Source organism: Caretta caretta, chromosome 8, assembly GCF_965140235.1.
Source record: "Caretta caretta isolate rCarCar2 chromosome 8, rCarCar1.hap1, whole genome shotgun sequence".
NCBI classification, from domain to species: domain Eukaryota; kingdom Metazoa; phylum Chordata; order Testudines; family Cheloniidae; genus Caretta; species Caretta caretta.
In genome coordinates, this window is record NC_134213.1 from 88098688 (window position 1) to 88115860 (window position 17173).

General features: G+C 39.8%; 1 protein-coding gene across 14 annotated transcripts in view; it reads right to left on the minus strand.

Annotated features, from left to right (window-relative positions):
* LRRC7 (leucine rich repeat containing 7) overlaps positions 1 to 17173 on the minus strand; it is a 402665-nt gene that overhangs the window by 20986 nt on the left and 364506 nt on the right. For 10 of the 14 annotated variants that reach the window (XM_075131746.1, XM_075131744.1, XM_075131740.1 and 7 more), the window contains 3 exons: positions 13235 to 13453; positions 11238 to 11330; positions 5423 to 5497 (listed from right to left, as the gene is read on the minus strand). In XM_075131746.1, coding sequence (XP_074987847.1) covers positions 5423 to 5497; positions 11238 to 11330; positions 13235 to 13453 — 387 coding nt within the window. Of the gene's footprint in view, positions 1 to 5422; positions 5498 to 11237; positions 11331 to 13234; positions 13494 to 17173 lie in introns of those variants that run through there. The other 4 variants (XM_075131741.1, XM_075131743.1, XM_075131742.1 and 1 more) reach the window with 2 other exon arrangements.

A 17173-nucleotide genomic window follows, 5' to 3' on the forward strand; every position in this document is an offset into this window, starting at 1 on the left:
GTGAAATTTTGATGAAAACAATGTTTTTGACCAGCTATAACAGTGGTTCCCAAACTTGTTCCGCCGCTTCTGCAGGGAAAGGCCCTGGCAGCCCGGGCCAGTTTGTTTACCTTCTGCGTCCACAGGTTCGACCCATCACGGCTCCCAGTGGCCACGGTTCGCTGCTCCAGGCCAATGGGAGCTGCTGGAAGCGGCGCAGGCCGAGGGACATACTGGCCGCCGCTTCCAGCAGCTCCCATTGGCCTGGAGCAGTGAACTGCGGCCACTGGGAGCTGCGATCGGCCAAACCTGCGGACACGGAAGGTAAACAAACCGGTCCCCGGCCCGTCAGGGGCTTTCCCTGCACAAGCGGCGGAACAAGTTTGGGAACCACTGAGCTATAAACAGGAAGGGGGACAAGCACCATACAGCTGACGAAGTAAAAAATGACAGGTGACTGGGGCAAGGGGATAAGGGTGATGAGCTTTTCCTATCCTTTCCCAACAACACCCTTCTATACCTGGAGAAGAAGGGAGGAGCCCTTAAAAAGTTCCAAACTGGTAACTAGGGTGAGAACCGAACATAGAAGCAGATTTAATCCAATAATGCCTTTTGTTTTTAAAAAATAAAATCTTGGTTCATAGTTTGGTTTGGATCCAATTTGTCCCCACACTTGCAGGACAGCTACTCCAATATTACTAGAGGTGAATGGCCATAAAGAGAGAACTAATGCCCATGAAACATAACCTGTGGGCGCATGACTTCATGAAATCTCCCAGCTTGTTTTTTAACATGTCAACATGGACCTGGTTCTTCTGGAGCATATGCAACAAACTGACTCTGAATAGGCCAGGCTGCTGTGGTGCCAAGATCTGCTTCCTTCCGGTGCTTGTACAGCTCTGAAAGCTGTAGATATTTATGTCTGGAAAGGTCACATATCCCACACTATCACCCGGGTACTTTCAAAGTTTTCTGATCAAAATATTCCAATTGTATATTGATCTTAAAGAAAATGTCATAAAATGGTTAACGAGACAGATAAAGACATACATGTCATGGAATACTTTACTTAAAATTGTTTGTCAAGTTATTAACCGTTGAGTTTATATACCCAATAATATTAAGATTATTTAGATATTCAGGTTATTATTTCCATAATTCTAAACTACATTGTAAACATTATCAGAGGCAAGACAATGAGTACTACCGCACCTTGCTGATTTACTATATGATTAAGGAATTTTTGCTGCCTTAAATTGATAACAAACATTTTGATTTAAGATTGATAATCATTATTTCAAATCACTATCGTGGTTTTTAAAACTCAGTTTCTAAATGTACAGTTCTACTCTGAAAAGTTACTCTGAAAAAATTGGCATATGGAGTTCCATGGTTACTGTCTTACTGATTCCAAATTGAATTTGCTCTGTATAAAAGTAAATAGATTATACTTTGCCAATTCCGTAAATTTACCTGGACTCTCAGGCACAAGCTGGGTTCTCTCATCCTTGCACACCATTATCAGTAATCGAGGTTCTGCAGGTCAGATCACTCACTGACTTCTGCACAACCCCATTAGCCTTATGTGGCGTTGTACAGATACAAGCGAACGTATAATTGGAAGACAGTAGGGTTGCACAAGGGTAACTGAGGACATAATTTGCCTAGTGTGTGTCTGTTACTGGTGATAATGTACAAAAGTAAAATCTTTCTTGAGTGATACTTCCCAGCTTGAGTTTGGTCCTGAGAAAAAACATATTACATTTGATATGGAAACTGTGAGAAATAAACCTGGAATGTCGTGATGCCATTTTTAGAAAGTCACTCTTCAGAACAAAACAGCAATGTAAACTCCCTTGACTTAATTGTGCCTGAAAGGCACTACCCCAGTGGCGGCACCAACCAGGTAGAGGCAGGTATTATGACTGCTGCTATACCTCTTCATGAAGTTCAGTTTACATCCTCTGACACACAGCTTTGCCAGGCATTGCACAGAGGAGAGGGAGAGCTGTGCATCACTTTCTTCCCACACCTTTTAAGGGTGCACAGTTGGGGAAGCAAAGGCTGCTTGTGTGCTTCCTCTTCTCTCCACATTTCTACATACGGGTCACATGCAATCCTATTTTATTTACTGGATAAACTTTGCTAAAGTAGTTCACTAATAGGAGACAGTTGCACTTCTTTAATTGTTTTGCACTTGAAGCTGTTTTTCAGTTACCTACGGTAATTGAATGGTGTTCACAGGCAAAATTGGTTCTAGGCTACCACCATGAATCATGTTGTTAGACCTTGCAGTCTACTAGGTACAATAAATATTTTTCTCTAACCTGCTTTCCCTCTAAACAACGAAGTAATCATAATTAATTGAGTGTCACTATCCAAATGAGATCAGAATTATAAAAAGTATAATAAATTAGGTTGGTAGGTAAACCATCTGCATTGTTTTTCAGTTACAGTGCATTCACTCTTGCGGTATGGACGGCATTAAAGAGAGAGAATGCAGTTCCAAAAGTTGCAGGTAAATGTATTATTATTACTTGTCACCTATTTGGAATAAATATGTTTTGTCTTTCCTGTATTTAATTATACCATGAAGACTCCTGCCTGTTGATGTATAAGTGAAGGAGTACAGACCAGAAAAATTCTGAATAATTTAAATGGAAAGCAGGCATCCCATGCAATTATGTATTGCTGCTATTATACCTCCAGCATTCCTTTGCATTTCTTGAAATCAGTTGCTTTGATTCTAAAAAGCACTGAGTCAACCCAGTGACAAAGGTATTTCCAGAAATTATCTCTCATGGGGTCGGTCAAATTACTGCACTTCTGCAATTATCAGGCTATAATGTAGGAAGTACAGAACAATTTATTAGAGCAGTGACACATGCTTATGTCACTGTTAATGGTAGATAACTCAATGCCATTAACATGTTGTACTGTGAGTGCTTGTCCACAAGTGTCCCTGTTGTATGACATCATGAAAAATCATTTGAGATAACATGACAATTATGAAATTAAACTAGGTGTGAACTGTATACCCTAGATAAAAATGATATAATGTACAGAATAGTAGAATCCATCATCCACAGTTGCATAAAACAGTACAAACTACAAAGGATTCTATCAGGAATACTCCCACAGTTTCTGCACATTAGACAACATTCTAATGCAACTTTAGACAACATTCTTACCTCACTAATTTTTGTACTATTCTTTGATTGCTTTACTTTATTTAACCTAACTTCAATGTTCTGCTTTATAATTCTAGCTGTTGCTTATTTAAAACACTTATTTTAGATTTGTTGGCTGATTTCTTTAATTCATTTCTCTCTGGGAACAAGTAATTGTATAATATAACATTAATAAATTAGTTCATATAGATGTATGTTAACTGCAAACAAATTAGCAACAATGAAGGCCTGATTCAAAGCTTGTTGAAGTCAATGAGATTCTTTCTAGTGCAAGGGAGAACAGAGGCACAGGTATGATACAGTAGTGTAATTGCAGATTGCCCCATTATAGAAGTTTGCAAAATGCAATGAGCCTCAACCCCAGGATAAGTTCAAGAGGTTTCAAAGTCCACTATGAACCTTTTGCACAGCTATAATCACTCTTCCCTCACGCACATACTCACTCTGCCTGAAAATACCATTTACAGTGACAATACATTTTCCAGGTAAAAATAATGGTTTCCAGGATTCTGTAGAAAAGCATCTTTTTTGGAAAAAATATAGTTATTTGCCATTACTTCTGAGTGGGAAATCTTGATCTTCCACCAGTGGAGAATTTCTAAAATGCCATCAGGGCAGCTTTCCTTGCCTTTGCCTGGATTACACCAGGGGACTTAATTTAAATAGTCCATACTAAAATGTAGAGCTTTCATTTGAAATCAATTGACAAAAAAGGCCCCAGGTTTCTTCTGAGGCCATTCACATGTTTTTGTTCTCCAGCACAAGGGATGTCAGTTCTTCTGGTGAGAGTATTTCAAAGATATTCCCACAGTGAAGCAGAGGCAACGTACTGCAGTCACATTTCTTTGTGAAAATGTGACTGCAGAGAAATTTGGTCTTATACTGGAAGAAAATGTGCAAATCATAAACATGACTCGAGTTGTCAGCCACTTAATAAAATGTTCAAATTCTTGCTTTCATTCACATACAAGAAACAAAGGAATAACACTGAAATAGCATGATGTTATTCATTTATACAACAGCACAATTGTTGAGGTAAAAAATATTGCATACACTATGTTTACTTCTTTTAGTCACTATTAATTTTAGAAAGTTATAGGTAAAACTGCTTTTTATTATCTCAGAGTAGCTCTATTGTTTGCTTTGCATTTAAAGACAATAAATGGGACTGTTCTATCTGTTACCATTTGAAGTATGGGTTTATATATAGTTTGGTCCTTTACAGATCCTTACCCACATCATCCAGATAGCTTGAGATTATATTCCTGCTAATAGATCCATGATTTCAACTCTGCAGGGCAGGTGAAAGGGCATTACCAGTGAAGATGCCTTTCCTCTGGAGTGTATTATCCTGTTAGTTTAACAGAGCTGGAATCTGTTGATCTTGATGCCAAGCACATTTATTTTTTCCAGGGTTTTACCTGTGTGTGAGAACTGTGTGGAGGACCATTCTTTATTTTTGGTCAATCTGTTCTCCGGAACTGATTATTGCTCTATGTGCATTGCATGTAGACAGAGGTAACGAGACAGGCACCTCACTGTACATAAAGAAGAGCCCAATGCTCCCCTCTCTGAAAAGTACATGGGAGGGCAAAAACAATAGGGGAAAAACCGTTTACTAGGATTATCTTGATGCCACAGGCTCATTTCAAAAAGGAGCAGACTGTGGTCTATGGGAGGGAGAAAGGTCACAGTTTCTAGATCCTGTGTATCCAAAGCATAAGCCTATGGAGCCTGAGCCAACCATGGCAACAGACTTTCTCTCTGAACCATTCTCTGCAGGGTCTAGAAGCCTCCTCTATGTTGCCATTAGCTCTTTCCTCCTGTGCCTGAGCACTATATCCTGTGAGGGAGCAGAAGCCACAGAGAAGAATGAATGCTGCTTGGACCTCATGCCCCACTACTGTGTAACACCACTCTCTGATCTCAGAGATTTCTCCAGGAGGGGTTTCTTCTGCTCTCAGGAAGGTGGTGCATGACACTGAGACAAGTTGTCTCCTTTCTTCATGTTTCCCATCCCTTCCACACTGGTTTGTTCCCATTCCCTCTGAGAAAGGGAAGAGAAATATCTAGCCCTAAATAAAGTACTATGAATTAATTATAAACTAAATTAATAAAATAAATTAGCTAACAAAAAGTGGGAATGTATAAACTAATTGGCAGTGAGGAAAAACTTATTTGTATATTGTGCAAATTTGATCCAGAACTAAATTAAAATTACAAACTAAACAAAAAACATAGTTCCCTCTTACCTTAAGGATCTTATCACCAGGCTGGAGCAGGCTGGATGCTGGTCCATCAGGCTGAACCCTAGTAACAAAGATACCCTATAAGTCAGAAGTAACAGAGGTTAGGATTCTATTACCAAGCACTAGCTAAAGGTTCTTTTGATATTTTGTATTAAAAATGGAGAAACTTCAGCAATGACCCCATTTCTATGTAGCTCAGTTTCTAAAAGGTCCCATTCACTGAGATTTAAAAAGATCTGATATTGTGCAACAATAGAAAAACTGCCAGTCACCACGCAATAATAATTTAGAAATATACATACATGAACCAGTCACTAAGAGTGATTTGTCCAGCTCCAGAAGCATGGTGTTGAACTATATATGCACCATAGGACATTTTTATTTTAAATCATCTGGAATCCTTCCAGTACTCAGCTTTTCTGAATATACCCTGTAGATTTGACCCCAATTATCGCATGCACCTTTCAAAGATGTGTTAGAACTGTTTCTCTCATTGATAATTTTACCTATTACAAGTTTAAAGGCTTTATACAGATTTGTATGAACAGAAGTAGATCAGTGATTATAGACTTTTACTTCAGTGAAATACTGTTTTATCAAGCAAGTACCTGGCTACATACATTACAGAAGCTTTCATAAAGAACTTTAAAGGATTGATGCTTACTAAACATCCTGTAAGAGACCAATATAATCATTTCCTGAAATCTGTCCAACTGCCTGTTTGCTGATCTGAAGGCTTTAAATAATCCTGTTAATGCTTTAAAGCTAAAACTTTATAAGTAGCTAAGCAGCAGTCCCAAGTTACAGCACTTCTGTATTGTGCTCTCGTGGTGTTTCTCTGCTGATATCAATTTAATTAGTTAGGGCAGGGATTGGCAACCTTTGGCATGCGGCCCATGTGGGAAAGCCACTGGCAGGCTTTTGTTTGTTTACCTGCAGTGTCTGCAGGTTCAGCCAGCACATCCCTCGGCCCACACCGCTTCCCACAGCCCCCATTGGCTTGAGACATGGACACAGAGGCAAAATGAGGACAGAAATACATGGAATTAAGCAGCAGGCCTAAACTTTTATTAAACTTTAACAAGAGAAGGGGCACTATCCACCCATTACTTCTGACTTATAGGGTAACTCCTATATCAGGCATTTAATTGGTTCAAGTGTGGGGGTTACAGGTCTCTTTACCATATAATATGGGGTAGGACTCAGCTCTCTCTGAGTCAGAGCACCCTCACCCTATGATGGGGCAGAGGGTGAGCCACAATGCGAGGGACACAATGTCTGACCTCGGCCCGTGAAAGCCACAAGGTCTGACCCTATCACATGAGCCCAAGGCCCATCACCAAAATCCCAGATCTTTTACTTCTGGGAACCATTCATTTTATTCACTTAATCACACTGGAAACCGGCTGCAAGTTGTGACAAATAAACAACTCCATCCCAGTACCACAGTTAGTTACTTAACCCACTGTGGTTTTAAGGTGCTGTGAGAAAGGCAAAAACCTCTCCAGATCTCTGCCAATTGGCCCATGGGAGAAAGAATTCCTGACCTCCTAAACAGATGATTGACTAGACCAGCAGCATCTGTCAGGCCAGGTTCCCATTCCTAGTTCAGGTGGGTAGGGTGGGATATTGGACTGGAGCTGAAAGAGACTACCCACGCCTCATGCGATGGGTTAAATTCTGGGAACTGGGTATGCTGGCCATTCAGCACCCCTTGCCTCCAGCTGATCAATGGGTGCCAGAGACTCCTGGAAGAGGAGCTACCTATTGTCCCTTCGTGACTGTCCCTTCCTTACTGCTGAGCCTGTCCCGCTTTCACAACTGGACATCAAGTTCTCCCATATGTTAATGTGAGTGGATTATGTTCTCAGTTACTTCTCTGTTCCTTTGGCTCCCCCTTTGAATAATTTCGTTTGCACTCCTTTATCTGTCACACCATTTCTCTGCTCTTACCTAAATCTTTTTACTATGTTTAACCGGCACCTTTGGTTTTTCTCTCTGTTATATAGGTCATGCTTGGAAATAAGGATTGGTTAAATAAACTTCCTCTTGATTTAGTTTGGAATCTGACCTCTGGATAACACACAGAAGGGGGAGGGCAAGGAGGCCAGACCATTTCAAAAACACTGTCCAGAAGATACTGCACATAGGAAAAGGGTTGAGGACTCCATCAAAATAACTGCAAGGTGATTAGGAAACTGAGACAAGGAGAGGTCACTCAGAGTTGCTGTTGGCTAAGGTTATTATGGACTGAGCAGGCAAGATGATCTAGGCAATTCTGAGACACTTTTACTCCATCAGCACATCTTATTTTAACTATTATTATGAGGATGAATATTCTTTAGCATGGTGTACTATAAGTTTGCTGATTTCACGTGGTATACAGTAAAATACTGTACATGAAGTATTTATATCTAAATTATTGGAATTGTACGATGAGAGAGAAGTTGAGCCCCACTATAACCTTTAAATTATTATAAATAAGCAAATAATGATTGAAGCATTAAAAACACTTAGAAGATCTCAAGTAAAAACATGTAAGGATTTAAGAGCAATGATTTGAAATAACCTGAAATAATTAATTCCTTTGATAAAAAGAAATAACAATGTAGAAATGCAACCCCAGACAGTCTAACTCACTTTCTCTCAAAAGACAATTCTCTGGTCCAATTTAAACTTTTCTTGATCAATTGTTAATCATATTAAAAATATGGTTATAATTTTGCTATATACAGTTGTTACAGAATCAGAGATATTACTTATGTAGATACATTCATGAGGGAACATGGTTCCTTTTTTAAAAGAAAAGTGTGAAGAATTTCAATTGTCAAAACAACTGATACAGAATTTAATTATAATATCATAAGCCAAATTAGGAACCATGACATGAAGTCACATTTACATTTGTTATAAAGCACATTGGAAAGACCATATTAAGCAGCATTTCAACCAATACCAATACAGTTTTAAGTACTACAGGTTCAAATGTCTATTGGTTACACAGAATAAAATGATCTACTCCCTGTAGTCCAAATTCACTAACTGACAACATAAAAAATCGTTAGAACCTGTCCATATTACATGGGTACCTTCAAAGGCATTTGACATTTTCTGTAAATATTAATTTTCCTTTCAATTTTAATCGATGCTGATGGGAAATTTTAAAAAAAATGGGGTCTAAGGCTACATATGAGGATTTGTTTAAAAAAATACACCAATCTTATGATTTGATGAGCATTCTCAGCTCACGCTGAAATTAGTGGGCATAGACGGGTGCAGAGATGAGGTGCTGGCCACCCAGTAGGATTGGGTCTAATCTTAACACAGATAACACCATGTTTAAAATATACAAACCTATAGTCCTTTATATGTAACAAGCTCCACTTAGTTTTAGTACACATCACAGATTAATTCAGAGGCCTCAGAGTCCACTTTCTAATCTCTAGACCATTTGAATTTGATAACCCTTGATTGTCACATTTTTATTTGTCCCCATTTTGCTGACTAAAGAAATACATCATTCTCCTAGGCTATTTAGTGTAAACATGCAATGGATCCAGATGTTTATTACCAAAAACTTCACAATCCTGATTACTAAAAGGCATGCTCATTTATAGGGAAGTTTGTGCAGAGTCTTCTATAGACCTTTCCACCACTATTAATCTGCAGAGTTCAGATAGAATCTGTTGTGTTTGGCAGAGTAGGCAAAAGTCTAGGCAATTGAAGCTAGTTTATGATACTACTACTGTTTAAAATACCAGTGAATTTATCCTCCTAATTAGCGGACCAATCCAACTCCCACTGAAATCAACAGGAATCTTTTCAACTACTTCAGAAGGAGTTGGATCAGGTCCTAGGTTTGTTCTGGAAAAAATATACCCTTACAACTAGGGTGACCAGGTGTTGCTGTTGCCCAGCCCTCTTCTCCTCCAGAAGGAGTTGGAGGTATGTGTGTCCCCATCTCTGAGTGCTGGGAATGTGGCTACACCCCCACCCCCCTCACTGCATCCCTCTCCGTCCCACCCCCCTCCCACACTCCAATGCCCCTGTCATTGCATCCCTCCCCTCCCTGTCCGACCCCCCGTCCCCCATCCCCCTCACTGCATCCCTCCCCGTCCCATCCTGCCCCCCACACCATCCATCCCAGCCCTGTATCCTCTGCAGTGCTCTCCTACCCATCTTCTCCACCTCCCAGACCACCACCCCCATGTCCCTCACCCCCTCACACCCTTGCATCCCATTCACCTCCATACACTGCTGCACTCCCATTATGTACATACACCCTGTGCTCCCTACACCCCCTGTAGCCTTCTGCCTCCCCCTGCATCCCCATTGGCCCCCACAGACCCCCGACCCCCCCATTCTCCTTCTCACCTCCACGCTGCTCTCGTCCTTGGCCTCTTTCCCTCTCCATCCCCTCTCCTTCTCCCCCACCTCCATCTTTTCCCCTCCAGGCAGCACCCAGAAAAGTGTATGAAAAAGTGTCTCTGTGTCGGCAAGTGTGTGCATGCATGCATTGTATGTGTGTAAGAGACTGTGTGTCTTTGTGTAGGGAAGTGTGTGTATTGCCGCATGTGTGTATACCTGTGTGAATAAAATTTGCAGCCTAACTCTCTGACTTTGATTCCTTTTTCTGGCTTGTGCACAAAAAATTGATGACATAAAATATGTCTGTGTATTCATTTCAACAAGTTTTTAAAACAGAAGGGAACTCTAAAAGAAATGTATTATTTCTTAAAAAGTGAATGTTGTTGACTAGTAATTGCAGAAGAGCCAATGTATCATACATTTGTCCCCACCTTTGTCTAGCTACATTATAAACTCTTTGTTGCAGACTCTCTCTTTTTATGTGTATGTCCAGCACCTACCAATGTGGAGTCCTGATCTTAGTTGGGGTCTCTAGGCACTAAACAACAATTGTAATAATAAATAATGTAGAAGTATATGTGTTAGTGCATGCTAGATGTGTACACATGAATACATGTGTGTATCTGCATGTAGGTGTGGGAGTCAGTTTCTACATATTTATTTATATAGGTATCTGGACAGGTGTGCATTTCTGTGGTTGTGCTATATGGATTTGTATTTGGGCTTCAGGACTGGGCCTTTAATGGACCCATTGCAGCTTTGATAATGTGTGGTCCTAATTCCACAAATAAATTTACAATAACTTTAGTGAACAAAAAACTGGAGCTGGTTATGAAAAATGGGAAGAGGGAAAGGAAAGAATCATGAAAACCTTTGTGAAATTTCATTTTTTTAAAAATTACCCTTTTTGACTATTTTGCTGCCAGCTCTAGCATCCTGTAACAAATAAAACCTGAACTTAGCATAATACATCTGTCAAAACAATAAATATGCCTGTTTGGGCCTTGCAGTGAAAATGAGTACATGACCAAGGGTGGGAAGAGCAAGCGATGAAGGGAGGGGGGATGGAGGGAACAGGGGCCGGGCCTTGGGCAGGGGCGGGGCCTCAGGGAAGGGGCATGGCAGTGGCGGGGCAGCAGGTGGGGCAAGGGTGTTCAGTTTACTGGCATTAGGAAATTGGCAACCCTACTTACAACAAGTCAAGAAAGTTGGTACTTGGGAAAAGGCAAACCACATGAAAAGATTAACTAGTGCAATACAGAGAATAGCCTGTTTTGATTAAACCTTTATTTATCAACCAGAAGGAAAATACCCATTTTTGTTTAAAAAAGTCACATCCTGGACCAATTTCTGTATGTTCACAACTTCTATTGAATTTCACATGCTTGTATCTGAGGACATTGTTTGGCTCTCTGTAATAAAGACCATTAGTAAGAAATTCACATCTTACCTTATCAGAAGGTTTGAATGGATTTCCTTGTCCACTTATTCCACCACTGATACTAAATCCAAGTCCAGGATTCTTTTCTATTCTCACACAAAACTATGTTAAAAAGATATGGAAAGATAATCGAACACCATCATTAAAGCTAATCTTCTAAACAATTGTGTCTCTGCCTGACACATTTTGGTTTATGGTTAACTATTGGAGTTGACCATTCTGAATTATATTGTACAGAGTATTAAAAAACATTAATAATGTTGTTTTGAAGTACACAAATGTGATATTTCATCATTTTTAATATGCCCTCACACTTCTGAGGATCATGCAAACAATAACTGTGCCTGACAGGTACTGTTTCTTCTTTATTCGTCTGACTGAAGAACACCTTACAAAGTAACTGTTAATCTAACTAACTCAAAAGAAAATAGCCACAAAGGGCAAAATTAAAAGAAACTAATGAGGAAAGTTATTACACACACTGTCCTCATTTCAGATCACTGCACTTTTGGTGGTTTAAAAGGAACTGAAGGCTAGCTAAGGCCTCTCCCCATTTTATATCCTCAGAATCCTCTATGAGGGAGGGATTAGGTGAGTGACGTCCACAGACACTGTTCACTAGAAAAATTCCGCAAATCAATGCCAGAGGCACCAGATACCACCAGTGGTAATATGCAGAAGCCACTTGAAAAACTGCGGTTTCTCATTTCTCTGAGTATTACTCCTTAAAAGCTCTTTTTCTTCAATGTTTTGTTTATTTAATGTTCAGACATCTAAAATACACACTCTTCCTCATACCTAAGAGCCTATACACTGTTCAATAAAACACATCTAAATGCACATGAATCCTCCTTTCTTCAGTGGTAGAAAATAGGATCATCCTCCACAACCAATCAATTCCCCCATCATCCCTTGGTACTCTGCCTCTCAAATCAATGCCAGAAAGAAGAGATTGGCTGCACTGTGTCCTGAAGGCCAAAAAACTCTGGATCAGTTGGACCATCTCAGAAAGTGTCAATTCTTAGATTAACAATGATACTATTAAAATAACTGCAATAATAGGCCTGTTATAGCTCCCATTAAAGCACCTGGAAAAATATCAATATGAATTTGCATTGTGTCGGACTTTAGGTTTTCAGTTAATGTTAAGTAAAAACATCACATTTAAATTTAAGCAGTACTTTCAGGAATAAAACTTTAAAAACACATTTATGTATAAATCTGTCAGCTGTCCACAACATGGGTACATTTATGACATACTTGTTACTGAAGCACCCATTTTAATTAGTGAATCAGGGGAAAATGTCAGTAACCTTCCTGATAAAAAGTGGATCATATTTGTCATTAAATGCATCACTTATTTGTTTGTAAGTAGGCTTTTTAGGTTTCCAAATATTATAAGTATTCAAGTACCCAGTTAGAAAGTGGACAGGAATGGGAGTGGGTATACATTTTCCAAGTGAAACAAATTGCTACAGGCACAAATAAAAAGACTGGAGCTGATTAAGGCCCCTGAGACATTTCAATGAATGCTTTTAGAGAAATGGCATGATCAATAGTACAATTTGTGTCCATTCAATTTGCTAGTACTGTGTTAAGTGCAACCTCAGTGGAATAATGCAACCATAAAACAAAAACAAATTGCTTTGAAAAAAATCATGATTCTGTTGCAGACAGAAAGTTATCTTTAAAATCTATCCACAGGAACTCAACTATAAGTAGGCTCAAAGTTCTGCTCCTTCCGTAAAATATCAGACTAATCACTCACATTGCTCAATGTTGTGTATATGGTAATTGCCATTCATAATCAACAAGCCTAAGCATGTACACACAATCATAAAACACGAATCAAAATCCTTGCAAGTTGATAATCCTTACATAGACCAAGAATCACAACTTCCTGTTAATGTAGCCCCTCACTTTCCTAACAATTTAGCTGCTACCTGACAGGAACCCCCCCCCAATGTTGCTTCATCAGCATGTTATTTATATACACATTTTCTCACCTGCTCTTGATAACCATCCATACTCCTCTGCCCTTTGGTTTGAATTAAGCACCTCCCGGCCTGAGGTGCCCGAGAGCTCTGCGAAGAAGGGATCTGAATTGGCAGTGGTGATTGAAACTGCTGAATGGTAACTTTATTCATGTTTCCTTCATATTGCTGCTCTCGACTCCGATGTTGTAGGCTTTGAGATCCCATCAAAGTCTGGATATGGCTACCTGCCTGTGGGTAACGTAACCCGTTAGGCCAGAAATTCAGGAAGCTGAAAAGAAGCAATTATTACAACTTACACAGTCAAGTAAAAGCAAACCTCTTAAATAAATATCAGAGGTTTGCCTTTTGACCACAGTTGGAAACAACCGTGATTAAAACCAGCAAGGATTTATCCATTGCATTTAGTGAATCTAGGAGCCATAACTGAGATCAAATGTACAGAGTCTGATACATAAAAGGAAAATATTTTAGGCTTATTTCATGTTATATGTTTCTGGTCCGAAAATCTCATGAAATGAAAATATATAACGATGAAATAAATAAGATGATTTTGCAGCACATTCTAAAAAATGTTAAATATTGGGTAGCATTGAATTTGAGGATAGTTTGGAATAGAGTTTATTCTCTATTGATCACAAATATTGGCCTAAATTGTACACTGTTTCAGGATTATCTATTAAAAATCACATTTTATAATATAGTTTAAATTCAGTGATTGTTTATAATCATGTCACAGGCTAGCAGAAGCCAAGTGGATACTATTCAGTGTCAATGCATTGTCCCAATAAAGAATGTGTTTTTTACATGACCTTATGTTTACCAATGTCACTAATCGGATTATCAACTTTTTGAAAAGAGCTAGTAGTTAGTAATTTGAAAAGATTCATACTTTTCAAAATTATGGAAAATATTGAACTTGTGTTATTTTGTTCACTGTCTTTTGATATTTATCAGAGAAAGGCCACTGATAATAGTCTTCAATCCCTGCTTATCTGTCACATTTTCAATTTTATTGCTCTAACATGTGGGGTTTGGTTTGTATGTTACTCTATTCTTGACATGGTAAAGTTGCACACTTGCTTACTTTTCAACATACATTCTGTTTATACACATACATTACATACACATTTGAGTCAAATAATTTAAAAATAAATTAATTGAAAACAATTTATACTGTTTATGATGACAGGATTGAACTGTTGATGCTTATTAATAATTGGCATGCAACTTAGCCATAAAGGAATGAGTAAAATGAATGCTCCAAGGAATGCTCATATCTTACTACCTCCATGAAACGTCACAATCCTATGTTACTGGCCATCTTTAGAGTACGTAAACTCAGCAATTTATGACAGGCATGTTAGAGACCCTGAGAGAACTTCAGTGCCTTGCCCAAGATCACAGAGGCAGAACATGGCCAGAAGGAGAAATCTGATCTAGTGACTCAAAACAATATGCCTTAATGATAACTGGCCAGATCCTTAGCTGTTTAATGAAGCTATGCCAATTTATACAAGCTGAGGATCTGGCGAGAATATATCCGTAGTTTCACATTGACTCTGTACTTGGATTTTCATAGAATCATAGAATATCAGGGTTGGAAGGGACCTCAGGAGGTCATCTAGTCTAACCCCCTGCTCAAAGCAGGACCAATCCACAAGTAAATCATCCCAGCCAGGGCTTTGTCAAGCCTGACCTTAAAAACTTCTAAGGAAGGAGATTCCACCACCTCCCTAGGTAACGCATTCCAGTGTTTCACCACCCTCCTAGTGAAAATTTTTTCCTAATATCCAGCCTAAACCTCCCCCACTGCAACTTGAGACCATTACTCCTTGTTCTGTCATCAGCTACCACTGAGAACAGTCTAGAGCCATCCTCTTTGGAACCCCCTTTCACGTAGTTGAAAGCAGCTATCAAATCCCCCCTCATTCTTCTCTTCCACAGACTAAACAATCCCAGTTCCCTCAGCCTCTCCTCATAAGTCATGTGTTCCAGCCCCCTAACCATTTTTGTTGCCCTCCGCTGGACTCTTTCCAATTTTTCCACATCCTTCTTGTAGTGTGGGGCCCAAAACTGGACACAGTACTCCAGATGAGGCCTCACCAATGTCGAATAGAGGGGAACGATCACGTCTCAATCTGCTGGCAATGCCCCTATGTATACATCCCAAAATGCCATTGGCCTTCTTGGCAACAAGGGCACACTGTTGACTCATATCCAGCTTCTCGTCCACTGTAACCCCTAAGTCCTTTTCTGCTGAACTGCTGCTGAGCCATTCGGTCCCTAGTCTGTAGCGGTGCATGGGATTCTTCCGTCCTAAGTGCAGGACTCGGCACTTGTCCTTGTTGAACCTCATCAGATTTCTTTTGGCCCAATCCTCTAATTTGTCTAGGTCCCTCTGTATCGTCTCCCTACCCTCCAGCGTATCTACCTCTCCTCCCAGTTTAGTGTAATCTGCAAACTTGCTGAGGGTGCTATCCACACCATCCTCCAGATCATTTATGAAGATATTGAACAAAACCAGCCTGAGGACCGACCCTTGGGGCACTCCACTTGATACCAGCTGCCAACTAGACATGGAGCCATTGATCACTACCCGTTGAGCCCGACTATTTTCACCAGATAGTCATCATGGGATGCTTGAAAATGAGTAGCATCTCATCAGCTTCAAGTCACGGCACAAATGTAACCTGAAGATGTCCTTCACAGAAGTCCACAGCAGGTGCACTGTCTTCCTCAGAGGAAGAAATCTGCTTAAAGGTCTTGCATACAGAAATTGTGGCCCAACACCAAAAAAACTTCATATCTATTTTATTGGCTTGGATCACCTCAGGGCTGAGTGACAGATGCACATAATGAAAACAAAACAGAGCACCAGCTCCTCAGCTATGGGCAAGGCATGCACTCAACTCAGAAGAGGAGGGCAACAGCAGTTTTAATCACTTTTGCATATTCTAATTCTAGGCCAGCAGTCCATTGGTCATGTGTACTAGCATAGACCACTAACTTGTACCAAATTCACCACAGACCAAATGAATCTCAAGGGGCTCATACAGCAGCCAAGGTGCAGAAATGCCCTGGCCCACACACCTTTTCCCTAGCCATGTTCCCTATATCAGCTGCAAGGAGGGGGGTGGGTGATGTTGGTGCTTGTATTCTGGCTCCATGCCACTGGGGTGATCCTCTTGTGGCAGATACACCAGGTTTATGTCTGACTATCTTTCTTCTATTTCCCCTCGTTCATTCAACCTCATTCATCTGCCCCTTGAGCAATCCCCAGCTTCATTTTCAGTGATCTTATCTCCTAACAGTGAATCCCTTTCTTTCTCATAATGAGCAGTTAACTCATAGATAAATATGTAGATGACTTTGTCAACTAGTTTCTCGTAGGCACCACAGAAAAAGTGCATCTCCAGCAGTATTAAAATGAGGAGAGGATTGTTTTTCAGCAAATGAATAGATTTACAGAGTGGCATTCTAAATCAAAGGGCAAAAATACCAAACTACTTTTTAATGGAAATATTCTAATGATTGCCTGCAGATTACTGTGTAATTGATCACCTTGGAGCTAGAAGTAACCAGCATTTAATCTACACGCTGCATAGTTAAGAGGAGAGAAATAACCATGAATTACTATGTAATTGTATAGTTAATAGTTGCACGGTAATTACCATGGTTGTATGGTACAATACATACATACTGCAGTTACATGGTGATAACCCACTGCCTCGTAGTTACCATGTAACTAATCAACACTGGTCCTACAGGTATGGCTCATTTACATGATATATATTCTGTCATTTAAACTGAAGAAATTAGATTTATTATGGATAGGTTACACACATGGGGCTCTGTACCAGATTCTGCTCTCATTTGCATTGACACAAACCCATTAAAGCTAGTGTGATTATGCTAGTGGGAGTGCAGTTTTACCCCTTATTTATTTTT